Source organism: Sardina pilchardus, chromosome 14 (genome assembly GCF_963854185.1).
Source record: "Sardina pilchardus chromosome 14, fSarPil1.1, whole genome shotgun sequence".
In the NCBI taxonomy this organism is placed as follows: Eukaryota; Metazoa; Chordata; class Actinopteri; order Clupeiformes; family Clupeidae; genus Sardina; species Sardina pilchardus.
In genome coordinates, this window is record NC_085007.1 from 17154188 (window position 1) to 17181637 (window position 27450).

Genomic DNA, 27450 nt, shown 5'->3' on the forward strand with positions numbered 1-27450 from the left:
AATATTATCTTCCTGTGTCATTCTACTTGCACAGATTTCTATCTATGAACTTTTGTGTTTGATCTTTTTAATGTGTGGATTACCTGAGGTGCTTGTTTTTGGAGGCAGGTACATAGACCGTGTGTTTTAGTTTTAGACAACTTGTGTCAGTTCATCTCGGAAACAGAGAGAAAGGAAATGCAATCCAATCTGGTCAAATCTAGCGTTAGACAGTCCAACTTCAGAAAGTACACTACAGTAAGTGCCAGGACCTTGTTTTCTTCATCACTGTGTGTGAGCAAGACAAACGTATTATTTCCGTTTAGGAAATGTGCTGCTCATCACATCCGGACTGTAATGCAATCCTTTGGGAGATTTCTGCTTCCTGAACTAACACCATGGTGCTCCTTCAGTGACTGGACCAAACACAGGACCTTGTGATTTCTCAGCGGCGGCGTACTGGAGGGCCGCACCACTCCGACTCAAAATAAAGGTGTGTCTACATAAGCAGCATTCCAAGCGTGATATCATCTTTCACTGGAACTCAAGCCTTCAGTCTCTTCATTCGCTAGCACACCATACCGGCCATTAGTGTGCTAAAGGCAGAGATGGGGGACTCGAGTCTAGTGACTTGACTCGAGTCTGACTTAAGTCGCCAGATTGAGGACTTGTGACTTGCTTGATCAACAGTGAGAAAAGACTTGACTTGACTTGGACTTGCTACTCATGACTTGAGACTTGACTTAGACTTGCATGCAATGACTCGACAAGTCATTGCTGTCTTGGTTAATTGGTGAATAATAATAATAAAACTATTTTCGATTGGATATTTCCTGTTGCATGTGGGCGAACCTGGCAACCTCTCTACTAGGCGCTAGGTGACGCGCCCGCTATCTACAGTAGAGCAGTCGGGGTTTAGAAGATGGAAGCTGTTACCAGTTCTACTGCTACTGTAGCAGCCAGTGTTCCCAAAATCATAACATTTGGATTTAAAGACTATTCAACTCAACAAAAGAAACGATTCGCCGAGTGCAAGGTGTGCAGCGCAAAAATATCCGACACATCCAGCACCACGTCAAATGTTATCCGCCATTTCCGACTACACAAAGAAAAGTAAGAAATGTCTCTAGCTGATTTCACATTATTTTTAATCTAACGTTAGCTGGCAGCTAACATCCCATCTCCATCAGTAAAACGTGACAAGAGCTTACTGTTTGCATCACAGTAAGTTTTATCATATTGCCTATCTGAAATTGGCAGATTGATTCACTTGGCAGATCAGGGGCCTCATTTATAAACGATGCGTACGCACAAAAGAATGCGTACGCCTCGTTCTACGCAAGCTTTGGTATTTATAAAAAGTGAACTTGGCGGTAAAACGTGCGCACCTCCACGCAAGCTCTGACCCATGCGTACGCACAAAAAAAGGGAAAAGCAGAAAGTGCGACCTCAGGAGGAAACAGGTACAACGACCCGAAATTGGTTCAATAATCGAAGTTTAACACAAACATAACACCGCGCAATGACGCGCATCAATGACATAACTGCCTTAACCTAATCCTGTTTAAAATCTAAAACGTGACTGATTGTTGTTTCGTGCGCCCGTCAAAAAATTCCATCTTATTTGATGCGAGAAAGACATGTTGATAGGCTATATGTTTTGTTAATTATCCACTTATGGCTTTCATGCATGTTGTGTTATTTGTCAATAATACATCAAGGCTCGAACATGCTTGCAAATGGTAGGCTACATAGGTACCCATCCGAATCATGCCATCCCAGTCTCGCTGCAAGTGTTGACTTGCATCGGCTTTCTTGCCACTGGCTGACCGGACTGGGATAGCCAACCTTCAGCCGAATTTTGCCAGACGTGTTAGGAGGTGGAACTGCTTCATCACCAAACTACATCAACTTTCCTTACACGGTGAACAGGCAAATAAAAACGCAGCAAAGTCTAATTTCCCAAATGTGATCCGTGCTATTGACTGCAATCATATTGCTATAAGAGCACCGAGTAAAAATAAATGTGTCTTTGTTAACAGGAAGCATTTTCATTCCCTCAATGTCCAAGTTATATATGTGACACGGACATGTTGCTCACAAATGTTGGCCTGATTCATATTGAGACATACTGTAGCAGCGTTGGGCGCAGACTGAATGCTGGAGCTGTGCGCGATGGTGGCTTCTACTGTAGGTGCGGGCGAATCGTGTTTAAATCCTGTGTGTAAATCCTAAAAGAATTTGTAATTTTTTTTTGACCATTTCTAAACATTCTTTACCCATTCAAGTTATGTTGTAGGTGACAGTGGATATCCGCTGAAACGGTGGCTGCTCACGCCATTTATGAACCCACAAACAGTCAATGAAGTTGCGTTTTTTGTCTTTCCCGCTGTTTTTGGCATGTTGTCCACAGACATCAATATTCATTAAGGGCGTTTCGCTGAATATTTATAAGCAATTATGGGTGTGTCTTGAGGTACGCACAGGTGCCGCAAATGTAGAGTAGAGCTTGATTTATAAAGGGAAATTGGCGTGGAACGTGCGTGCGCACGGTTTTATTAATCAGAATATTTCTGTGCGCACGCACTTTCTGAGTTTTGAGCGCACGCCATCTTCTGGCGTACATCCTGCGCAAAGTTTTATAAATGAGGCCCCAGGTCTAGCTAGCGCTAGTTGCTAGTCCAAAGTCTACTAGAAAATCACTCAGAGTGCGCAAACCTCCTCCAAGCGAATACATCACCTCCTCTTGCATCCATCCATAACTTTTTGAGTTATCTTGCGAACAAACAAATATATACAGACAAACCAACAAACCCCGATAAAAACATAGCCTAACCTCCTTGGTGGAGATAAAAACTTCGAAACGGTCTTTGTCCCGACGCACATAATTGTCGACATTCTCGATAATGTCGAGGGGAAGCTGAGACAAATCATGCATGACTACAAGTAGGCTACTTCTTTGCGTTGGATAGGCTACAGATGTGATGGATGTTACATCACATCTGTACTCTCACCATGGACGTTAGGAAATGTCTATACATTCTTAAATGGAGTGGGAGCATAAATGCATTGAATATGAGGCTATGTTGCACTAACTGGTTTTCAGTTTTGTGCTATCATTGAATGGTGATTTATGTGAGCCCTTTGCACTGAAATTAATACTTTTCACTCATGTGGCTGTAAAATATTTGTATTTGTAGTTAGGGAATGTATAGGCCTGTTAAAAATGCATTTGAGCATGAAAAAATGAAATGTATATAGGCCTACTGTATGTTATACATTTAATTCTTATTCAGAATTATTTTGTAGCTTCTCTCATGTCAGATATGCGATAGTGCGCAGCCACATTTGGCCCTCTGATGGTGATGATAAAAAATTGTGGCCCTCTTAGTCATGAAAGTTGCCCATCCCTGGTCTACCACATCAATGTAGCTGTTAGTTTGTTAGCGCTAGCTGTTGTATTTGTTCAAGTTCATTCCTTCTTGCACTTCTTTGTCTTTTGTCTATTGCAACATACATAAAAAATGGTTGTAAATAAAAGGAAGTGGTTTGCTGCTCTTCCCATGATAAACTACCGTGTTGAGTACTCTGTCTGGTAATTATTGTTTGGTACACCAGGCCCTGTAGTCGTTCCTAGTAATTCTCATCATGCTGATCCTAGTGAGTATTTATAATTATTCTTTAGCCTTATATCCCCTTCTTCTATTTGTTAGCCCTTTTGTGCAAAGGAGGGCTACATAAAACTTAGGCTGCCGTCTTTTCAAGTTTTAAGATGGTTGTCTTCCAGCTTATTACAGTATATGACTTGACTTGTGACTTGCTTGACCTAAGCTATGACTTGACTTGACTTGACTCGACCTAAGCTATGACTTGACTTGACTTGACTCGACCTTCACAAAAACGACTCGGGACTTGCTTGAGACTTGAAGGTTAAGACTTGAGACTTACTTGAGACTTGCATATGTGTGACTTACTCCCATCTCTGGCTAAAGGCCATCTTGGGTAACAAACCAGAGGTCAACTGATAGATGGTATCCACATTCCCAAATTAGAAAATGTGTAGTTACAGTTAAAGATACAGTGCATTTTTAAAGCAGTTTAACCTGCTCATTCTCTAGAACTGAAATCAGTCATGACCCTGCTGCTTAACTTATATGACTTGACCTCTTGGTACTTGTGGAAGCATTGGGCATTGCACAGTAAGGCTGTTAATAGTGTAGCCGCTAAAAGTAGAAAGCACCTGTGTGTTACACCAAAAGATCATTGGTCTCCATTTCAATTCCAAGGAGCAGACTTGTAATTTTATAAGATGTTCGATTAATTAAATTGTTATACATTAATTACATGGAAGGCCGCAAATGCTGAATTTAATCTTTACCAAAATCCCCCCACGGAGAAAAATAAACATCAGTAGAATGACACCATTTTCCCATTTTTTATTTGCTATAAAGACAAACACCAAAATAAGTCAAATTTGTTATAAAATGCTCCAATGGGGTAAAAACTTTAATCATTAAAATATCTTGATATATTTAAGTCGAAAGATACAGCTTAAGCCAAATTTTACTTTTCTGAACCCAGAGTTTTCACAAGTTTTATTTGCACAATAAAAGGTGCTAATACAAGTTAGCCCTTAAGCCCTGGAAATCTTTGAAGAAGAGAGATCAAAAAACAATTAACAGTCAAAAGAATATATATTTATATATTTATATAATATATATATTGAGAAAGTGAACTTTGGTAGAGGAAAACTCTATAGGACACCTGAGGTAGTAGAGACTGGAATAAAAACAGCAAAAGACGTTCTTGACAAAAAAAAAAAAAAAAAAAGTACCACCAAGTGACACAAGAGACAGCATCATTCCAGACAAACACAGTCAGTCCAGCTCAGATAAAAAAAAAATGCATAAGATTACATCACATAGGCATCAAAATAAAATACATAACAAAGGCCCAGCAAGCTGGTTGAGACACAGGTGGGTAAGAAGAAATTCCAAAGGCATTGAAATATTGGTAAGAATTATAGACATGACATATTGAAGTAATACTGATTAGCATTTATGAATTTGACTGAAACAGATTTTTTCCAGTATATAAAAAGACAAAGAGTGCATAACTTTAAAGCTTTTACAAAGACAACGAAAGGTAAGAAAAAAAATAAAATAAAAGCAGGAACAAAAATATGTATTTATGGAAAACAGTGTGGTATAAAAATACAGGAGTCAAGTACAATAATTTTAGCTACCAAAATTTCATCTATTTACATTCTAACCCTTCAAGCTTGATCAGCTTGTACTCCATATAAAGAAATCGGATTTGTTTAAATAAAATTCAAATTTCTCTGATTTTTTTATGTGAAAAAATTAAATCCCTTGATAATATATATAATTTTTTTGTCAAGGGAGCCGAAAACATAGAATAGCAATGCATATCCCACTTTGAAAACAATTGTCTGATTCATAATTAATGTAAATATCAGTCATCTTTTTTTAAAAAACAAGAGCATGATCACTTGAAGAGTTATGGGTCATATGATTAATAAGGTTGAGGAACATGCGCAACAATTCTAATAAAAAAGAGATGAGTTGTTTTTAAAAAATCATGTCAAAAACAAAACAAAAAAAAACAATTATGAGCAGAATGATCTGCCTTTAGTTCAGAGATATCCCTCCACCAAAATAGTTTGACAGCATTTTAAGTTTATATAGAAAACAATCACCTGGAGGTGACTTAGAAAACCTCTGATATACATTCTAAAAAAACATATTTAAAATGTTTTAAGAAGATTTCTTAAAAAAAAAAAAAAAAAGTTTAAAGTTCACAAAGTTTAAAATCACAAATTATCGGAAACGTAGCATTACATAGAGGACCAGCACCTAGAGAATGGCTGAACAGTGAACATTTTTGAATAGATTGCTTCTGCATGAAATGACACAGCTTGTTTGAAAGGGCTCATCAAATGTCAAAGGTAAAATCAAAGAAACAGAAATATCTGCATTGCTTGAAAGTAACAGTGGGCTAACTCTTCTGATCAATGTTAAAACAGACAACTTCAAAACATCCTTTCAACTTTTTGCTTATATGACATAACCTCTGAAACTCTAACGACGACTCACTGTCTCAGTTAGACCCACACACATACAAAAGCTGTTGAATGCTTTGAAAACATAAAATCATAGAATCGTACATGGGATTTTCAGCTTAAAAAATCTAGTAACAAAGGAAACATCAAAAACAAATGACAGTATCATAAGCGTTCACATTCAGCGATTGGCTAGCTGAACTAGCAAAGTTTCTGTTCAAAAAAAAGTCACCATTCCCTGATTCACCTCCAAGATGTTTTTCCCCAAGCTATTATAATGGCCTGACAGTAATATGCACAAATGATCAAATCATAATCTTTACACGAGAGGATGCAATTAACAAACAAAAAAAGAAAAAACAATTTTTTACACCTCTCCTTTACTCCACAACAATGGTCATTGTAGAAAGCAGAAATCAGACCTCAAGAGTCGACTTTGATTTAAGTTGTCATATCCATTGTCTAATGCTTACATTTAAAAGTAATATCACAAACCACTAGGTTGAGATATAACAGGCAACCCCCTTTTTAAACCTCTTGCAAAAGTAATGGCTAAAAAAAAGAAAGAAAATACAAGTGCTGATACAACCAGACTAACAGCCATTTTGCAGAGGGAGTACAGTGAGCTGATGCATGGCACTCCGACAAAGGCACCGGTGGAGGGAGCTTCTCATGCTCTGGCGGTGAGGGCAGGTTCTATGTGAGTGATATGAGGGGAGTTGGAAGTGTGTGTGTATGTGTGTCTGTGTCCGTGTCGGTGTGTTAGCGCGCGTTTTCGTGTGTTTGCATGTGTCGATGTGTGTTGTGAAAAAAGGTACCCGGGTCCTTCGGCGGAGGCCATGTTCCCTGTGTGGCTGTGTGTCCCTGGGCACAGCGACCAAAGCAGTGTGTGTGTGTGTGTGTGTGTGTGTGTGTGTGTGTGTGTGTGTGTGTGTGTGTGTATGCATGTGCAAGGGGGACAAGAAGAGGTGTTAGGTTAGGGGCAGCAGGCTAGAGGAGGGGGCCTTCAGTAGTATCTCCATACGTGTGGCCCTACTGGGCTAAGGGATGATATGTGTTAGGATCAGGGTTAAAGGGGACTTGGGATGAGGGGTTTGGGGATTTGGGGTAGACATTGGAAGGGGGGGGGGTTATGCTACCAGTTGAGGCGAAACATAGGGTGCTTGAGCAGTTCCCTGGAGGCGGGGCGGTCAGCCGGCTGGAGTTCCAGACAGCGCAGCGTCACGTCACGTAGCCCCGGCGACAGGTGAGTGGGGATGGTGGGTGCTGTCGTGGCGCTGGCAATCTGAGGGGTGAAAGTTGGGTAAGCAAAGTCATTCTCACTTCAATCTGAGGGGTGAAAGTTGGGTAAGCAAAGTCATTCTCACTTCAATCTGAGGGGTGAAAGTTGGGTAAGCAAAGTCATTCTCACTTCAATCTGAGGGGTGAAAGTTGGGTAAGCAAAGTCATTCTCACTTCAATCTAAGGGGTGAAAGTTGGGTAAGTAAAGTCATTCTCTACCTGATACCTCTACCTCTACCTACTACCCTGATACCCTGATATAAAAATATCGCACAGTATACCCTTTTACAATATTGTACATCAACTATTACTATGGAATAAGGGCATGGCATGAAATAGGGGGGAAAAAAAAACAATTCAAAGAACCGTGTTTTGTTCCAAGTCAAAGGCCAATGAGTGAACATGTGGGTCAGTCGTACCTTGAATATCAGAGCCAGGTGGTTCGAGTGTTTTTCAGCATTCCAGGGTGGCTTGGCACAGGACATCTCGATGATGGCACAGCCCACGCTCCAGACGTCACAGCTGCGCCCGTATTGCTGTCCTCTCAGCACCTGCCACGGACACACGAGCAAAACATAAACAGGTCGTCATGACAACGTCGCTCACGACTTGATTCGGTTTCTGTTTAATCAGATTTATGGTCTTCAAACCAAAATAAACAAAACACTAAATAAATATCCTCTCTGCTAACAAATCATTACTCATCTCGCCAAAGTACAGACGTTTGCTGGTTTCAGTGACCGCCATGCACCAAAGGAACAGTCAACTGAGAACATATTGTGATAAAATGTTTTTTTCTTTATTTCAGTAGTGTTTGACTGACCCAGCTGGCATTAGTTGGGCTAAACACGTGTACTCATATCATATGCTCGCATCCAAAAAAACAAGTGATGCAACATCCACAGACTGGCACGCAAGTTTGGAAGTCATGTGCCCCCTCGATGTGTAAACAAAAACCACACATCACTGCCCCCTTTACACTGGCTGGGTACAAAGGGCAGGGTTCTGTATGTGGTAGTGGGCATAGAGCATGTAGTTTAATTTTGCTCAAAGCAACCTGATGAAATAACATGTGGCCAATTCTACTAAAAAAAAAGTTTTTTTTTTCGTACCTAGAAACACCTATTTTGAAACGGCCAGTTTCGTATCCCGAGCTCACTGCAGGACAAGTATTATCGACAGCCTTGAGAGAAGGTTTTAGTTTGATGAATGAGTAAACTCGAGAGTGCTCAGTTGTACCAAGATAAAGGAACATGCTGTATCAATGATAACGCACGCCTGATCAATGATATGGACAAGTAGGATAACTTGGAGGGGGAGGCAAACAATGAAAAAGCAATCATGTCAAAGTCACTCTATAAACTTGTATTACGCAACTCACTAAAATGCTGGACATTGATTTGGAGCTTTTCACGTGCTGTACAAATACGGTATGTTACCTAATCGACCTCGTGAAAGATAGCCCTTTCACTGAAACAGTCCTGAAAAACACACTAGCTTGAACCGAATGAATCAATGTTTAAATGGAGGTTGAAATATAAATGTACAGTACACACATCCACTATCTTGCTTTGAGAGTCAACAGCCACCAATGTTCCAGTCAAACCCTAATTACACACACCTGATGGGACTTGAGCACATGATCTTGGTCACTGAAGCTTAAAGTACTCTCTGTGTTTTACAGAGGTAGGAACGAAAGGTTACAAGCTGATAACATAAGCTCCTGTGTGAGGTCTGATGCAACAACACAGGAGATACTGCCTGGTTATGACAGCAGAACATCTGTTGTTTCCTGACCGGACCGCAATACCACTGAGTGTCACTAGATGGTGCTGAGGTAACTTCTTTGGAGCAATGTCTGACCTTATGAGGAGTTTTTCTGGTAGTAAACCATAAGTGCACAAGGGGGTGCTGTGGTATCTTCTCCATTCACACTAATCTAGCAGTCAGGATAAGGACATCTGTACTCTATGGGCAGAGATGACTAGGTCTTCTCTTTCTTGTTCTTTGACAGAGCTCAGAATTAAAGAATAGGATCCAAAGAGTTACAAATGCACTCATTGATCAGCCCTGTAGTCCATAGAGCAGGCTAACTGTGAATGACAGTCGTAACACGCAGCCACTTTCTAGAGTTCCAGAGATCAAACCCCGACGCAAAAAGAAGCTGTTTACACTTTGCATTTCAGAGCCGAAAGAGGAGGAGGAGGAGGAGGTGGAAAGCTACGCTGTTCATTTTGAAGAGGGTGGCCTCCATGTAATGAACTGAGCTGCTCTGAGAGAGAGAGAGAAAGAGAGAGAGATAGAGAGGAGAGAGAGAAAGAGAGAGAGAGAAAGAGGCAGCTGAGCTCCCCCTCCTAATTAAACAAGGTTCAGGCCACAATGACAACAAGGAATTAAGGGGTCCGGCTATTGTGGCCACCTCAAAAGGATTACAATTTTCTTTCATTTGGAGTTAGTGAGAGATTCCAAATCCACTTTGCCCAGTTCCCGACCGCACACGTGAGACTGAATGCCCCGCATAATGGCCGCTGGATTTCATCAAGCTTTGGCAGTTGGGGCGGGTGTTGGGGCTGGGGAGGTCGCCATTAACATTTAAATAGACGGAGTTGAAAAAGCTAGAGGAAGACTTTGGTCTTGCCCAAGAGTTTGCCAATTGTGGATGCATAGGACTGGAGGAGAACAGGCCTTAAAAAAACGTACAAAGTTGGCCAACTCAAACTTCACCAAAAGCCTGAGTGCTGACCCAAGGGCTGATGTTGGACAGCGTTCACCCTGACATCCACACGTCCAGACAAGCGCTTGTAATATTCCAACAACAGGGAGTGAAAGGACAGCGCAGCCCAAACAAACAAACCCTGACTTGCACTTTTGACCTGCACGACTAAAGTCGGAGTTTCACTGAGAACGATTTTTGTCCTCCTGTCTCCAGTCGTGAGGCCAATGGGCTGTAAAAGACCTGCTTATGCTGGGTCAGCATCTGACAGGAGGGGTCAAGAACCTGTTTTCTCTTTTTAAAAAGAATTACTCTTGAGTGTGCGATAAAATGAAAGATATTTCCACACCCTTCAATTCTGATGCACTGGCAGTGGGTCACAGATGTGTGTAAAGAAATGTTGTTGTTTTTTGACGGAATAAACAAAACATTTGGTCCATACCTCTGGGGCCATGAAGGCGATGGTTCCCAGCAGCTGGCCCTGGAACTCTCCTGCGCCCGTTCCCTTGGAGGCCAGCCGGGCGGCCGCACCAAAGTCTGCTATCCGCAGCCTCTGCCCTGTGCTGTCGATCAGCAGGTTGGCACCTGGGGCACAATGGCCACAGAAGGAGGCAATTAACACAATACAACATAGAAGGCGGTAACAGGGGACCAGCACTGTGGATTTTGGATATTAGAAGTCCTTTTCTTAAAATTTCGCCACCAATAAGAAAGAGAGTAATGATAACACAGGCTACATTTTGAAGGAAGCAAAACGAGTGTTTTGTCCCAGCAGGAAGCAGATGAGAGGGTGTGACTGCGTAAAAGGGGAGGGGGGGGGTTTAAAAAATAAAAAGCTTATCGTGGGGGGGTTAAAAAATAAAAAAGCTCCTCTTAAGCACCTTTCTCTTTGTGGTTCAAAGCCACAGCTGAGTAGAAGAGGCCCGAGGGGCCCAAGCTTTTGGGTGGGAGCCTCTTCCTTCCTAGAGGCCTCAACACTGGACACCTAAGCTTGGAGGAGTTGGGGGGGAGGACTCATGGAGTGTTTGTAAAGGAGCAAGAGTGCGTGCGTGAGTGCATGTGTGTGTGTGTGTGTGTGTGTGTGTGTGTGTGTGTGTGTGTGTGTGTGTGTGTGTGTGTGTGTGTGTGTGTGTGTGTGTGTGTGTGCGTGTGTGTGCGTCTCTCTCTCTCGGTCATGGGGGGGTACTTCCTTCGTTTCTTGCTCACCTTTGATGTCTCGGTGGATGATCTGGTTCTCGTGGAGGTAGGCCAGCCCTCGGAGCAGCTGCTCGGTGTAGTTGACGATCACGGCCTCTTTGAAGGCCCCGTACTTGTTCAGGAGGTGCGACACGGAGCCACCTGCAGGGTGGGAACACAGTGGGGGGAAGGAGGATGCTTACTTTGGCAAGACACTTTTTTATAATTTATATATATTGAAAAAAAGCTGCACGAAAAAAACTCCAGGAGCGGTTCCTGCGTCTAATGTTCAAGATGCAGGAGATAGAAGCACAGCGTGACCGCGCCAAAAAGGAAACGGGAGACAATGGCTCATTACTGGACCATCCATGTGTCAAGGTGAGAGGTTACTTAGGCAGCTTTCTGCTTTCCAAACACTTCAAACGGCCCTTTTATTCGGTCCCCTGATATTCCACGCTCGCCGCCTTATTACCCAACTTTTTCCCTTCGTCGAAATCAGCTCATATCATTTGCCAGAGCCGGGAGCAAATATTTGATTAATGAAAACAAGCCCTATTGTTTGCGGTATCTAAAAACAGAGTGAATTCATGGTTGCGGGGCAAACAGTCAGTGGGGCGTGAGGACTCAGCAGGACATAGAGCACTCAGAGAGAGGCCTGGTGTTCCAGCTGAGCTACCTCCACCCTCAGGCCCAATCAGCACAGTCCACACCACCCACTAGGCTCTACAGGAGAACCAGAACATGAACTATGATCAGTGCCGTATAAAGTATATTCTTTGGGTTTTTATTATGCCTTTAATGATAGGAGAGTGGAGAGAGAGAGACAGGAAGTGAATGGGAGAGAGACCAGGGGTGGGATACAGAAAGGACCATTGCCCCTAGCCAGTTGCGCCACAGCCGGAGCCAAGGGGAGCTCTTTATCATATGAAGATATGGTTCAACAAAGCTCTGCAGTTGTTTTTTGAATACAGGATGGCAGGACATGTGTGAACGTCAAAGTACTAACATTCAACCCCAAACATTTCGTTGTTACTGTAGAAGTATAGTATAGTATAGTATAGTATAGTAGGATAATCTAGCATATAACGTAGTAATACTATTGTAATCTTAAGGCATTTGGAGTCCGGATGTCCACTGTACCTGCCATCCACTCCACGAAAAGGTTGTAGTTGTTCTTCTCACAGGTGGCGCCCAGCATGCGGATGATGTTGGGGTGGTTGAGGTGGCCCATCATGCGGATCTCCTCCCGCAACGCCTCCACCACCTCCTCCTGCTCCGACGACGTGTTCCGCACGTACGTCACCTACGACCCCAACCGAGAGAGAGGGCCGTTAGATTTAGCGGCACATTCAGACGTACAGAAAAAAAAACTATTCTCTCACTTAATGTGAGTATCAGATACCTACACAACACCGTATTTTGACCAATGAGATTTTTGTAGCATTTAGCTCATCACAAGTAGATACTCTTATTTATACTTAGATATATGAATTATATTTCTAATAATAAGAAAACACGTAACATGCAAGGCAATGATGCTAAAGATTGCGCTTTATCATCATTGCCTTGCATGTTACCCGTTTTATTTATACTTTTAGATATACGAGTTATATGTACATCCTATGTTACGTTATGTTCCATCATGCTACCTCTGTTATGTGTGTTAAGCTGTGTATGATTGATTGACTGTATATATGTGTTTGGTGGACTGTATAAACTGAATTGCCCTGCGGGGATCAATAAAGTATCCTGTATCTTCATTCACAAGGGGCTACGCTGCAAGAGAGTTCTGTTGCTCGTCCTCACCTGTTTGACCGCCATGAGGGTGCCGGTGCCCACGTCCTGCGCCTGGTAGCAGGAGGAGAAGGCCCCCAGGCCGATCTGCTGACCCTTCAGCCACTCCTGCCCCTCCCGGTACGGCTGCTTCGCTTTGGTATGACCAGGTAACGTCTCCGGCGTCTACAGGGCAACCCAGGAAAGGATCGACGATGAATAACAACTTACTTAATCAATAAGAAGAGCTTATTATGAAGTGAAATTACTAACTTCTTGATTAATAAGAAGAGTTTATTGAAAGTTTAGCAGCATAAACCTGACGCGTCCGACTTACATCCGCCTGGATGATGATGACGTCCTCTCCCTTGTCCACCTGCAGCTGGGGGATGATGGGAAGGGCGTCCTGCGACTCCGACATTGCCATGACGATGGCCAACGCCTCCTCTTCCTCCGCCTCCATCTTCTCCTTGCACTTCTGGTGCTGCGCCACGTCGTCCGTGTAGGTGCCGCGGGTGGTGCTTCCTCCGCCACTGTTGCCGCCGCCGCCGCCGCCGCCGCCGCTGCCGCTGTTGTTGGAGTCGCCGCGAGTGCCCCCTTGTTCGCCCGGGGACAGCACGGCCACCTCGGACTGGAAGGTGACGGTGCCCTCGCCAGCGCTGGGCATGATGGTGCCCTCCAGCAGGTCCTCCATGCTGGAGTTGAGCTCGGCGGAGGCATCCAGCCCGCGGAACTTCTCCTCCACCGGCGTGAAGACCGTGTCCTCGCTGGGGATGAGCGTGCCGGCGCCCGAGGGACCGGAGGCCGCCGCGGCGGCGGACATCGACGACGACGACGGCGACGAGTCACCAGCTACGCTCGGGCCGGAGGCGGCCAGCGCGGAGTCGTGCAGGTCCAGCTTCAGGCTGCCCTTGGCGGCCGGCGGAGGGCAGATGGGCTTGCCGCTGGCGCCGGTGCCGCTGCCCTCGGAGGGTGCGGGCCGAGAGGGCTTTGGTCTGTGGATCTGGCTGGAGGGCAGCGGGCGAGACTGGGTGAAGACGGCCGACGGGTCTTTCTCCGCGTCCTTACTGCAGGCGGCACCGCTGCCACTGCCGCTGCCGCTGCCACTGCCGCTGCCGCACGCTCCCGCCGGCTTCTGCAGCGGGTACTTGCGCTGGGCACCGGGCGAGGCGCCGGCCGCCAGCTTGCTGGGCACGAAGCCCGGCGGGCCCCGGGGGGCCGTCTTGGGGCTGGGGGCGTCCGTGGTGGGGAAGGCGGGGCCGTGGGGGGCAGACGGGGAGGGCAGGAGCGCCGGACTCGCCTGAGACGTGCCGCAGGAAGACGGCGAGCCGAGACACTGGCTCTGCGGCCGGCCTCTCGCCTGCACGGGGGGCTTTGGGTAGTCGGCCGGGGGGCCGCCGCTGGCCGACATGGCCGCCAGACGCTCCGCCAGGACGTCCTCGGGAACCCCCCCTGCTGCCGCTGTCGCCGAGTTCCGAGCGGGACATCCCTGCTGGTGCTGATGCTGGTGTTGATGTTGATGCTGATGCTGATGCTGATGCTGCTGGGATCTTCCTCTCGGCTTGCCGGCCGCGTTCAGCTGCACCGTGTGGGCCGGCGAGTTGCACTCGGTCGCATTCGGCGAGTTGTGCGGCACGGCCGGTCCGTCGGCGTAGTGCGCTCCTCCGCACCCCGCCGATGCACCTCCGACCCCGGCGCCTCCTCCTCCTCCTCCTCCTCCGCAGCCGGCCCCGCCGCTCTCGGCCGCCTGCAGCTCCTCCAGGCCCAGGTGGATGGCGTCCAGGATGTCCATCTCCTCGGCGATGGCCAGCAGGCGGCGGCGCATGCGGGCGTAGTGGGTGGAGCTGGTGGCGCTCAGCATGTCCAGGAGCTTGAGGAAGACGTGCGGCACGCGGGCCACCATGCGCGCCGCGCTCAGGAACACGCGCCGCGACAGCTTGCCCACCATGGAGTGGGAGTTGTCGATGGACTGCAGCGCGAAGCTCAGCAGCGGCAGCAGCTTCTGGTACCTGCTTTGGGGAGAGGAAGGCACGAGTCATGAACAAAGCCATTCTAGTGTTGATCAGTCAACAGTGTCAGTCAGTCAATCAATCAATCAATCAATCAATCACACCAATTATAGAATATCCACATATACACTTGATATACAAGATGTGGATTGCAACATACTGATCACACGGAAACCAACTGCTGCCATTTCTCTATTCATTCCCAGTATTAATGTTATAGTATATATTTTCTACCATGAACGGATATTACTGTAATTGAGTTATTACAAACTGACACCATTCCCTCTTTCATAATCTTTCAATATATACCAGAAAGTAATCCTTCTATAACTTATTTATAAATGTATCACTTAATTATATCACTTATTTATGACTTATTCCTATACTCTATCACTTAATCATATCACTTATTTATGACCACAATGATGGTTCCCGATCCTCACCTCTCCCCCAGGTTCTGCGACTGGTTGCAGTCTCCGGCCGAGACGATGTGAGGGTAGAACTCGGCGGGGAACTCCAGCAGTAGCCGGTCGATCAGGCACAGGCGGCCCAGCAGGGCCTGCCAGTTAGTGGACTCCGTCTGGGAGCCCAGGATGCAGTTTAAGACGTAGTCCACCCCACCGATGCCTATGGACCCTGCACACAGGAGAATAGCCCTCCTTGTTAAAGTCACATCATTTAAAAACAACATTTTACAGATGTTTTCTTTGTAAAGTTTTTCAATAAACTGACTTGATTAATGTAACAATGGCTTTAGTGTGCCACTGCCCTCAACTGACCTGGCACGCTTTTTCAGAGCGTGCTTTGAAATGAAAATAAACAGAGAAATGTGAATTTCTCCAAAGCAGGCCACAAACACACTATATAGATTTGACTGTTTAACTTTGAGACACGAGTTGGAAAGGTGGCTTGTGGTCCACTGGGACCTGGCTGCTCCAGAGATTTGAATGTTTTACTTTGGGTTATATGCGAGGCGGTTTGAGCTCCTACCTGCTTTGAGGATCTCTCTTCCCACCGCAAGCTCCCCCATCTGCCCTTTACACAGCTCCAGCAGGGTAGACACAGACAGCTGACTGGTACGACTACGGACACGGACACACACACACACACATCAAACAATGAACAAGCTTTAAGTACCTCCACCACCTCCCCATGAAATGAGATCTTATTTTGGGAGATCACTTGCTAGAAAACATGAATTGTACTTAAATCCCCAATTTTACAGATTTACATTATAATACAATAACTATTTAAGATGGTGTATGCTCATTTGTAGAGGAAGTAAGCACTTCTCATATGTGCTTCATAGTACATGTACAAGAAATCCATCACTAGGTGGCAGCAAATTCAAATTCAAGCAGGCATATTCATGGCGCACCATCACTGCGTAAAACCCCTCACAAATCCAGTGCCTAAATCTAACAACTGATCAGTAGTCTTAAAACAGCATTCTCAAACAAGACACATTACAGAGAAATAGAGTGGAGAATGGCTCCTTTAGCACAACGGTCAATGGTCACCGAAGGGCATTTGGGTTCTAATTCGGTCTTTGGTATTATTTGCCCTCAATGGTGCCTTCCAGGCTTGAGGGGGTTAGGGTTAGGAATAGGGTAAAGGTAGTGCCTTTTAGGCTGTGCTGCCTGGAAGGTGCCGTTGGGGGCAAAAAACACCATTGAGCGTTCTAACTCGGTCAAGGTACCTGTTGGCGTCGGCACACTTGACCAGGATGGTCTCCACCACGGGCCGGAGGAGCTGCTGCAGTCGGCTGCGCTCGGCCAGGGAGTGGCAGGGGGTGTACACCAGCATTGCCCGCAGGGTTTTCTGCAGACAAAAACGGCAAAAGAAAATTTAGCATGTTTACGCACAGATTTCATAGTTTAGGTTTCAGTCAGTGTCTTGTTTACCTTCTTAGCTCAATCACTCATTTCCTAGGCAGGCATTGCCAAAGACACACACATACACCCCCTCAACCAACCCCCACATACACACATAGCACACGCACACGCGCACACACACACACACACTTCGAGGGAAACTCAGGAGAAAAAAGGCCCGTGTGAGTGAATCATTTGGGGGGGGGGGGGGCTGACATACTGAAGATAAGAAACACCTGAGGCATGGATGGCTAAATGTCTGGGCTGTTTGAGACAGCCACACAGTCCTCAAGTGTCTGGGTTCATGACAATAATAAAAAGCCCCTTATAAGCCATACGCTGCAGACACAGAGGAGTCTATTTGCGACTGCGAGTAGTAAATGGGCAATGTCGGACCCGCCGCCTGGCCGTAACACGACTCCTGCGGTGGTGGTGTGAGAGAGGAAGGGATGCACTTTTGACCCCGGAGTGTTACGACCCTTATATTGCACGTGGTCGCCTGGGAATGACCCCAAGGCCAGCTGACCACCAGCGAACTCGCCTGAGGGGAGTCGCACATTGAAACTGGCTTTAAAAAGAGAGAGAGCTTTAGTTCTGTTAAGATGGAGATGAAGCAAACAGATTTTAAGATAGATTGTGACTTCAGGAATTATATATATATATTAAAGGGGCTATACCACAGTAAATATTTTTTTCCTTTTGGCTTTACAATAAGATATGCTGATGTGACTAAGGGGCGTAGTGGGCTTTTTTTTCCGAACTGGACTGTTCCCTTTCCTGGCTGTAACGGCCATAGAAAGGAAATGGTCACAGGGCACAGGCAAATTGGAAAAGCATATTGTTTCTACATCAGAACCGTTCTTATGTATTTTGCTCCCTTCGCTATTAGCAATGTAGCAGTTCACCTGGAACATACCTAATGATGTTGGCCAGAGAGAAGCCTATTTGGCATGTAAAATTCAATATAAGAATATAATCAACAGCAAAATTGCATACTACAGCATCATGACAAAACTTGCAGACTTTGCAAAAGCTGTTATAAAAGTGTATCGCATGGCTCCTTTAAAAGTTTGTTTTGAACACATGCAGAAGTCTATGCTATGTTTTGTCAACAGACACGTCATTGACGTCAACACACAAAAATAACTGTTCAGAATAAAGGTGCTATCCCCAAAATTGACAGCAAATCATCAGTCTCTTTTTTGTCAGTTTTAAGACAAAAAAAACTGATTTAGATGGAGCATTTGGGGGGTTCATGACTCAATCTTTCCAGCATTACTTTAACTAAAAACGTGCAGAGCAATTAATGACTCACTGTCCTTGAAAGAGGGAGAAAGAAGAGAGAAAACGAGGGGATCTTGGTTCACACTGACCCTGACTCCGAGCGTAGCTGTGGGGAGTGATGAGTGATGGAAGATCACACTGGCCCTCTGCCCAGTGCAGACAGACCCAGCTAACAGTCTACTCCTTCAGCACTCTACCTCCCCCTCTTCTCTCTTCTCCCTCTCCCTCACACACACACACAAACACACACACTCTCTGCCCCCTCAGCGCAACACTTAAAGATAGATACAGTATGTATCAACATACATGCATGCAGGGTTCCAAAAAAAATGCATCAGTGTTTCAAAAAGACATTTTCACACAAATATTTTGTTTTGAAAGTCACAAAATACTTCCCACATTGCCTTTTTAAAAAGCCCATATAATTCCCCCTTGTAGATTTTGCACATGTTAAGTGGGCTGCATGCTTTTGTCCAAGCCTCTGCGGCCCTGGACAAAAGAAGCCCTTACGACCAGAAAAGGAGGAGGAGGGAAAAAAAGTTCTCTTCAAAGTATCCTTTCGGCTCAATCTCTGACCCTTCCCTTGAGATGCGGACACGCTAGGTATTTTTAGCACAGGGCCACTCCCTTCTTCCTTTGTCGCCCAAGAATATAGAAGCACTGCGATCCATCCACACTAAATATGCTAGCCCAATGAGCCCCCCCCCCATACACACACACACACACACACACACACACACAGCCACCCCTCTCACACATACACACAGCACCAGTGTCCCACCCCCAGCTAGAGGACAGAACTTTGTTGTTTTCATAAATGCTACTCTCTGAAGCAAAGTGCCCGGGGGAAATGTCAACTCCCAAAGCTCGACATTATGAAAAAGAGAGAGACAGAGAAAGAAAGGAAGAGAGAGAGAGAGAAAGAGAGAGAGAGCGAGAGCGAGAGCGAGATCTAGAGAAACCCTCACCAAGAGCTATTGTTCTTTATGAAGAGATTAAATAGGTTAGGAGAAGAGAGAAAGAGACAGAGAGAAGGCAAGATGGGAAAAAACAAAACCTTTCTCTCTGCTGTTGTAGATCCCCGCTGTCGCTTTTTCTGACGTCCCGGCCGAACTGGCCGTTTAGGAGGGGCAGGCAGACTGACAGCGGGGAAGTGTGTTATGAGACTGAACTTTAGCACCGGTCAGATTAGGAACTGGGCAGACGAGGGAAAGTGCACAATCTGGACGTTGCACTCGAGATGCTCTCTCTGCTCTCAGATCCCCTGGAGCTGATGACTAATAAACAGTCTGGGTGTGGGTGTGTGTGTGTGTGTGTGTGTGTGTGGAGACAGGGGGTTTGTTTTGTGTGGGAGACCTCCTGAGTGAGATTTGGCATAACTACAGAACAATGAAAGATTCATTCAAAAGGTTAACAAACTTCTAGAGGGCCAATACATGACAAACACGCATGATCCAACTGATAACAGATTTTTTTTATCATCTAGTATTGCAGTACTTTACTGCTTTAGTGCCCATTGAAGCAATTGATATGATAAACATGCAACAGGCTCAAAGGGCTATGTATTATTTTTATTTTTTATTTTAGTCTCTTATTTTTATGACCATCGTAGACATCCGAAAGTTAAACCAAAATTGCATGTCGTGGGTCCTAAATGTATTCCCAAATAGGATACAGAAATGTTTGCACTGACATTTCTGACACCACTTTCAGACACCACTCTGTGATTTGATGTTGTGTATTTATTTTTGCGTTTTATTTGTAAGGTAGCCTTTCTTTGCTCTCTCAGAGATGGCCGTCTGCTTTGAATAGAATTGATTCGGAGGCCTCCTAATCTCATGACGAGAGATAACAAGCCCACAGAACCCAACCCAACCACACACACAGTGATTAAACTGATTAAAGAAAGTAAATGTAGCCCAAAGGCCTGTCTGTCTGTGTGTGTGTGTGTGTCTGTTTGTGTGTGTGTGTGTTCTTACCAGAGCGGCCACGTAGACCTTGTAGACGGGGTCAGCGCACACCATGGAGAGGACGCTGCAGCAGGACTCCACCACCACCTCGCCGGACACCTCCCCGCAACTTCCTGTCCCTCCTCCTGCTCCTCCGCCACCTCCTCCTCCTCCTCCTCCTCCTCCTCCGCTGGCCCCTCCGAGTCCCGCCCCTCCGCCCAGCGAGCGCTCTCCATTGGCCAGCAGCAGAGCGCCGCTCACGTCGTGCGACAGCCGCCGCAGCGCCATCTCCCGGATGTTCCAGTTCCGCGAGAACAGGCAGCCCACCAGCTCTATGCCAAAGACCTGGGGTCGAGGAAGAGGAGGAGAGAGAAGAAGAAAGAAAGAAAGAAAGAAAGACAGAAAGAGCAGAAAAAAGAAAGAAAGAAAGAACAGAAGGATATGTAGAGAGAAAATCACAAATAGAACAGACTGAAAAAAACAAGCTTCTTATGTAGTGTGACTTCTACTGCTTCAACTTCAAATGAAACCAGCAGAACTGTACTGATGCTTCATAAAGAGCATCGCAGCCCTTCCAGTCCACTCTCGGTCCTTTTCCAAAAATGTCCGTCATCTGCCGCAGCTCACCTTGATCCAGGGCTCGGCCAGCTCTTTGTAGGTCTGCGGGATCTGCTGCACGCCGTAGTGGGGCAGGGTGAAGTCGCCCTCCGGCTGGCCCAGGCGCAGGCTCTCGCTGTGGGCCCCTGAGGAGGCCTGGCTTTGGCTGCGGCTGGAGGAGCCCTCCACAGAGGAGGATGGGTCATGGCTGTGTGGGTAGAAAAGGCAGGTTTGTTTGTTTGTTTGTTTGTTTGTCTGTTTTTGTTTCTATTTGCTTTCAAGTAAGTAGAATAAACGCTCCTATTTCAACTCCCAACTGTGCGGTGACAAAAGCAAAAGCCTAGTTAGAGCTGTTATTACGGATTTCTGCTGTTCCGGCTCTATTGTATGCAGAGACCACGTGGTCATTCCTTAGAGCTCTTGTCAACTTCTAAACCTATTTCTTGGCATTAAAGAATGTAAGCAAAAGCTATCCACTCAACCAAAGTCGAAGAATAAAGCTAAATTATGGCACACTGGTGTGGGTATCACAGGTAAGCAAAAAAAACTTGAGTACAGCTCAACACGACCCTTGAATTGCACTTATTTTGGTATCGCGACCCGTCAAAAGAAATAATCACACTTTCGGTCACTAAAGAGACTAAAATCGGAGCAAGGGGATTTGTTTAAAAACTACATCCATCTGAGCTCTCCAAAAAAGGCAGATGCTTTGAGGAAAGTGAGCTTGCTTCTTACTCAAAACAAGTGTGTCAGATTATTTGGTTTCATCTTGGATTTGTTCAGTCATGTAGCGCTCCCATTTGTGGCTAAATTCATTAACATAATACCATTCCGCTGTGTCACGACATCTGTTGGAAGTAAAGTGATGCTCCCTGAAGGCTATTAGCTACTATTCTATACATGTGAGCAAAACATACTTTTTCTATACATTAACATACACTTCACCCAAACATGGCCGCACTTTTTTTTTTAAAGTAGAAAGTCCCCTTCACCATATAATGGCTGGAACTTTGTCACTGAATTAGTTGACAAAGTAGTCAAATGTGTCAAGAAAGCCTTAAGTTCCTCCTTCACTTTACATTATGGATGTGTCTATGGACGTGCAACAAAAAGGACAAAGTTCATATTTCAACTCACACTCTGGAATGAAAACAAAACATATTTATTCCATACAATTACAATAATTACGGTTGTTTCCAGGGGAAAACAACGGGCTAGTGTTTCACGGATGCTTTTTTTTGAAAGCATGCAGAATCCCCCAAAGTGCCATTTTCATGTCTAGAGGGGGGGAAAAACACCTCGACTGTAAGTAGCTGCTATCATTTCAGACCTGGGCAGAGACACAAAACACGGATGGTGCCTGGCTGTCTGGCTCACCTAACCACCAGAAAGGGAAGGGATCCAATGGCCGAGGTACATTCCGGAATACCGCCCGATGGCCCACACCACGGGCCCTGTGCAAACCTGTGCCTTGACAACTTAAATAGCATGCCTCATTCAAAAGGAAACATTACTGTGTTTTTACTTTCTTCGGGGATCGGAAATCTATTATATGGGTTATGCTTTGAAGTCATAAATCATTCAGACTATGAAATCAGCAAAATAACTCTTTAATTGGTGGCTGGACAGACACGCGGCCGTGCTCGACTTGTACTTCCTTAGATGGGCAGAGAAAAAAGGGGGAAACTATTCAAACAGCAAACCAAACTTGGTCAAACATTCGCCCACATGGTTCTGTCTTGGCTTTGGTAAATCAGTGACTAGGTCTCACTGGTAGTAGACCTTGGACTTTATCCTTGAGTGCAGACAACGCCGTCTGCAGCAGGAGGGAAAGCTATGCCCTACTGATGAACAAAACGAAAAGAGAGAAGAGAAAATGCATGAAAGACGCTTGGAGGGCAAGAGGTCTAATTTGGGTCCAGTTCACACCGGCATTCCTGGGTTGCTGCGGGGGGGCTTGGTTGTTGGGATGGATTAGGCTTGACGAGAAGTTACTTGGCACACTGCGCCACTCACAGTGTGGTACTGGGGTGGCATCGAAACATTTGGCTGGCGTTTTCAATGGCTTTGTGGTTCTCTCTCTCTCTCTGTCTGTCTGTCTGTCTGTCTCTCTCTCTCTCTCTCTCTCTCTCTCTCCCACTTCCATTCCAATGGAGACCCAGTTCCGGTGGCCTTTTGCTACTGTGCATAATGCCACCGGCCCCCATAAAGGCTTCCGCTGAAATTTCCGCCTCCTTGTGCTCCGTCTTATCTGTCTGCTCGAACTGCGACGACGGCGGCAGCTGTTCCGGCAGCGACCCACACACACACACCCACCCACCCACACCATCAGCAGCAGCAGCAGGTGCTTCCTGACACGCGGACAGGACAGACGTCGGCACCTCGTCACCTAATCAACGCAACAATGCACGATATTCCGGCCACTTCCACAAGACTTTCTTAGAGGAACGACTTCCTGGTGGCTTACAGTTTTAAAATAAAATATCCCCAAAATGGTTATATAACTGAGGCCACTAGCTTTCTTCCGAATGTAAAGAAAGTCATGCATACACTCGAATGTACACAAAGAGTTGCAGCTGTTATCATTTAAGAGGCTGCATTGAACCGTACAGCTTCCCCAGTTTCCCATTTTTTCGGAGGCCCAGATGTGTATAATGTGTGATATCCTGTCGGTCCTTGAGGATGCGAGCCAGACCAAAAAAGCGCACAGAGAAAACATTCTAGAGAGCAATAACCTTGCATTACACTTGCATTCAGATTCAGTTACCTGTAAAAATCATGGGACTTCCACTTGGCTCGACAGAGAGGGCAGATCAGCGTTTCGTGGTTTCGCCTGCATTCCTCTGCCCCTGCAATCATCGGAATAAAGCAACAAAATAAATATATAAATATATATATATATATATATATATATATATATATATATATTTAAGACTCACATTTCGTACAGTCACATTTCAATGAATAAAGAAAAATGTCTTTTCACTGGCCGTCAGCTGGGATCGAGCCATAGATGAAGCCCTTGTCCCAATTACATGGGGGGGGGGAGCGGGGGGTGTGGACAGAGAGGACTGGAGGGTTAGAGAGAGAGAGAGAAATAGAGAGAGATAGAGAGGGGGGGGGGTTTGCACGAGGCTATGGGCCTGTTGGAGAAGGGCAGTGTAATGTCATGGTGCAGGGATGGGTGCGAGACAGAGAGGGACAGCGAGAGAGGGAGAATGAGAATGAGAGGGAGGAAGAGAGAATGGTGCAGGGATGGGTGCGAGACAGAGAGGGACAGAGAGAGAGGGAGAGAGGGAGGGAGGGAGAGAGAATGGTGCAGGGCTGGGTGCGATGGCGTGTGGTCTGTCGCTAGGCTCGCTGAACCGGAAAACCTCTCATGGGTGACTGTCAGGAGTCACTAAATGTCAGACGAGTCCAACACGCTCGGCTTTTTATCCCTTTTCTCTCTCCCTCTCTCTCTCCCTCTGTCCCAAGCACTCTATTCACTCTATTCTCTCCATTTCTCAATGTCACTTTATCACTAAGTGTAAATGTGAATTGTTTTAGAAGCCCAGATCAAACATTGTAATGAATGATCAAAACCATCTACTCTGATGACAGATGTATTTATTAATATAACTGTATTTACATGTACATAACATTGTGTTTTCCAACAAGCTAATTGGTCTTTTCGTGTCAAGTCAGACAAACGGTTGCTACACAGTCTCGGATTTTGCTCAAAGTTTGTCTACCTATTTAGGTCCCAAAACTACGACTAAGGCGCTGTAGATGCCTGGCTTCGTTAGCTGCTGGCTGTAGCAACTTAAGCTAATTGTTGTCGTTGTTTTCATTTATAGTATAGTAAATATAGCATCTAAGGACCTTGTAGAAATCTAGGGCCTTGTAGAAAATCAATGAGAATGTCATACAACTGTTTAATGGTTAAGTGATTCATACTGAGAACATGTTTGTCTTTCACTCTACAAAGTTTGGGCTGTCTATGAATACTTTTCATTATATTAATGCCAACACATTGCTTACCAGCTAATGTGATTTTCAGGCTGTAAAACTGAAGCAACCTCAAGGGCTGAAAATTATATGAATGCGTAGAATTAGAACAGAAATATTTTACAGGCCCTATTTTTGGATTCTTGATACAGACAAGGTTTGAACAAAATCTGAGATGGTGCAGCAACAACCGTATCTGATTTGAATCAGAATGACCCTAATGCTAAACGGAGTTCATTGTAAATACGGAGTTGTGCTTGTATTGTTTTTCACCTGGGTATTTGTAACGGTATGCTATGTTGTGCATGGTTGACTCAACAGTGTGATGAGCACTGTATGTGTGTGCGTGTGCGTGTGTGTGTGTGTGTGTGTGTGTGTGTATGTGTTTCAGGACTTACAGATAGACATGCAGTGGTGGTGGAGCTTATTCCTGCAGCCCTCTTCACACACGGTTAGACTCTCCTCGTCCAACATGTCCAACAGACAGATCGGACACATTTGCTCCTCCTCATCTTTCATGCTGAAGACACAAACACACGCACAAAGTCACTGGAAAGTCCCCAACAAAGATTTCACTTCAACCACTAGCTGAAAGAGGTGTGAAGTGTAAAAACACTGCCTGCACAGTTTTTTTTCTGCATGGTGTGAACACACAGTTACTGGAATGTCCTCATAAAGACTAATAATAGACATAAAGATACAAAGCAAGCAAACAAATTTAAATTTTTGAATTTTGAATTGAATCTTGAATTTCCCCTTGGGGATCAAAAGTATCTATCTATCTATCTATCTATCTATCTATCTATCTATCTATCTATCGCATTACACACAAACACCTTTAAAGCCTTTCATTTCAACCACTGTCTGAGAGAGGCATATTGTGATCGGCACCTATTTAGATATTGGCAATATATTGCTTTAATATGGAGGCCAGGCAGTTGACGGAGAGGAGGATAGGCTTACGTGGATGTCTATTTCTTGAAAAAAAAAAAAAACACCCAACATTGCGCTACAGTCCTACTGTGCTCCTCCTACGTCTACCTCCCCCTGTTGGGTGTCCCATCTACTGTAGAGTGGGTGGCGGAGCGAGAGTCCTACCAAAAGATTCTAGAACAGAGCTCAGTTCTAGAGTCTTTGGTCCTACTGTACCTGCTCTCCGTGCTGGAGGCGGAGGTGCTGGAAGGACAGGTGGTGTGCGAGTTGGACATGCGCGACACAAACTTCTGGATGGTGTTGCGCGAGGGCGCCTTGATCCGGGAGCTGCGCCGGTTGTGGTACTTCTGGAACAGGCTCTCCACCTGGGTGACACACACCAGACAGGACCACACACACACACACACGCACACACGCACACACGCACACACACCAACTTTAACAACACTTCCAGTCATACAGCACATGATACTCTTTGAAAATAATTTTGCAGAGGCCCACAAATTCTCTTGGTTGAAATACAATACACTCATCTGCCTTCAGAAGCATTCCCCTGTTAGGCATTTAGAGATGCAGTCTGCCATTGAGATTTAGTTTCCCCAAATGTTGACATTTGAACTCAACAGCCAATCAAATTATACCCTTCTCTTCCATGCTGTCTAAGTACCGTGTTGATTGGCTGGGATTGTATGGAATGGCCCAAGCCATTATGTTTAATTACTATTTCCAACGCCAGGAAAACCAGTATTTTAAAAAGTGTAACACTAAATGGACAGCTAGAGGACTGTAAGGAGCAATTCCCTGAATCTGACAAAAAGTGTCGGAGATTACAATGTCGGACTGCACCTTTAAATATTTCAAATCCTTCCACTCTACACTAAAACCGTAGAAGCCAAAATGGTAGCTTGCTGCGTTCTCTCTCTCTCACCTCAAAGTTCTTGAGGGTCTTCCTCCAGAGCAGAGGGTCGGAGGGCTCCAGCTGGAACACCCGGAGCATGACGAAGAGGACATGGATGCAGAACGCGCCTCGGCCACAGCTGCAAGTCTACAAGGAAACAAACAAACACATACACACATAAACACACATAAACACACACACACTTTTTATGACCAGCAAATCCCCCCAATGCATTCTGCTCTAGTGCCTGGATATTTACCATTTCTCTCAGAGCCAGCCTCATGGAGCAGAAGGTTAATAATAATCATTCATACTTAATTAACAGGCACAGTTGAATCCAGTACATCTAAGTTGATCCTTCTATACAAAATAAGCAAACAAAATGTCTGTCTAGAGTGAAAGGTTGTGGGCGATTAGTGCCAGACCTACCTGTGGACCAATGAACACTCTGTATTTGTTGTCAGGGCTGTCTCCTCCAATCAGGAAGGAGTTGGGTCCTATTTGCTGCAGCAGGTAGAGGCGGGCCCTCATGACCTTGTTGACCCGGCGACTGGTCTCCTCTGGGCTGTAAGGCGAGAAGCCATCTGGAGAGGGAGCCCTGCGAGGTGGTGTGACTCGCCCGCTCTGGAACTGTAAGTGCGTAGGCACACACACACACACACACAAAACGAGTCACGGTGTGAGAATTGCATCAAGCCGACACGACAGACGGCCAGCTTCTCAGTTCAACGGACATTGCTTTTCAGGCACTCCATTACAAAACAATATTTTCCAATTAGACTGAAGCTTTCAAAAGCCGAAAGACTCAAATCTGTTCAGAAAAGAGGCATTTACGGAGGATGGTGGTTTCTTAGAAAGAGGAGAAAAGAACTCTCCTGAAGCTACAGTTTACTTTCAATGGAATAAATGAAT

General features: G+C 45.4%; 1 protein-coding gene across 1 annotated transcript in view; it reads right to left on the minus strand.

The window, feature by feature from the left end:
* Positions 1 to 4467: 4467 nt before the first annotated feature.
* Positions 4468 to 27450, minus strand: part of map3k1 (mitogen-activated protein kinase kinase kinase 1, E3 ubiquitin protein ligase) — a 47711-nt gene continuing 24728 nt past the window's right edge. Inside the window, exons 4-20 of the mRNA XM_062554939.1 lie at positions 26968 to 27168; positions 26569 to 26685; positions 25857 to 26005; positions 25106 to 25227; positions 23485 to 23566; positions 20748 to 20925; positions 20151 to 20465; positions 16713 to 16834; positions 16004 to 16095; positions 15457 to 15649; positions 13342 to 15016; positions 13038 to 13190; positions 12372 to 12534; positions 11262 to 11393; positions 10498 to 10640; positions 7762 to 7893; positions 4468 to 7346 (exon numbers count right to left, since the gene is read on the minus strand). Coding sequence (XP_062410923.1) covers positions 7197 to 7346; positions 7762 to 7893; positions 10498 to 10640; positions 11262 to 11393; positions 12372 to 12534; positions 13038 to 13190; positions 13342 to 15016; positions 15457 to 15649; positions 16004 to 16095; positions 16713 to 16834; positions 20151 to 20465; positions 20748 to 20925; positions 23485 to 23566; positions 25106 to 25227; positions 25857 to 26005; positions 26569 to 26685; positions 26968 to 27168 — 4119 coding nt within the window. The 3' untranslated portion in view covers positions 4468 to 7196. The remainder of the gene's footprint in view (positions 7347 to 7761; positions 7894 to 10497; positions 10641 to 11261; positions 11394 to 12371; positions 12535 to 13037; positions 13191 to 13341; positions 15017 to 15456; positions 15650 to 16003; positions 16096 to 16712; positions 16835 to 20150; positions 20466 to 20747; positions 20926 to 23484; positions 23567 to 25105; positions 25228 to 25856; positions 26006 to 26568; positions 26686 to 26967; positions 27169 to 27450) is intronic.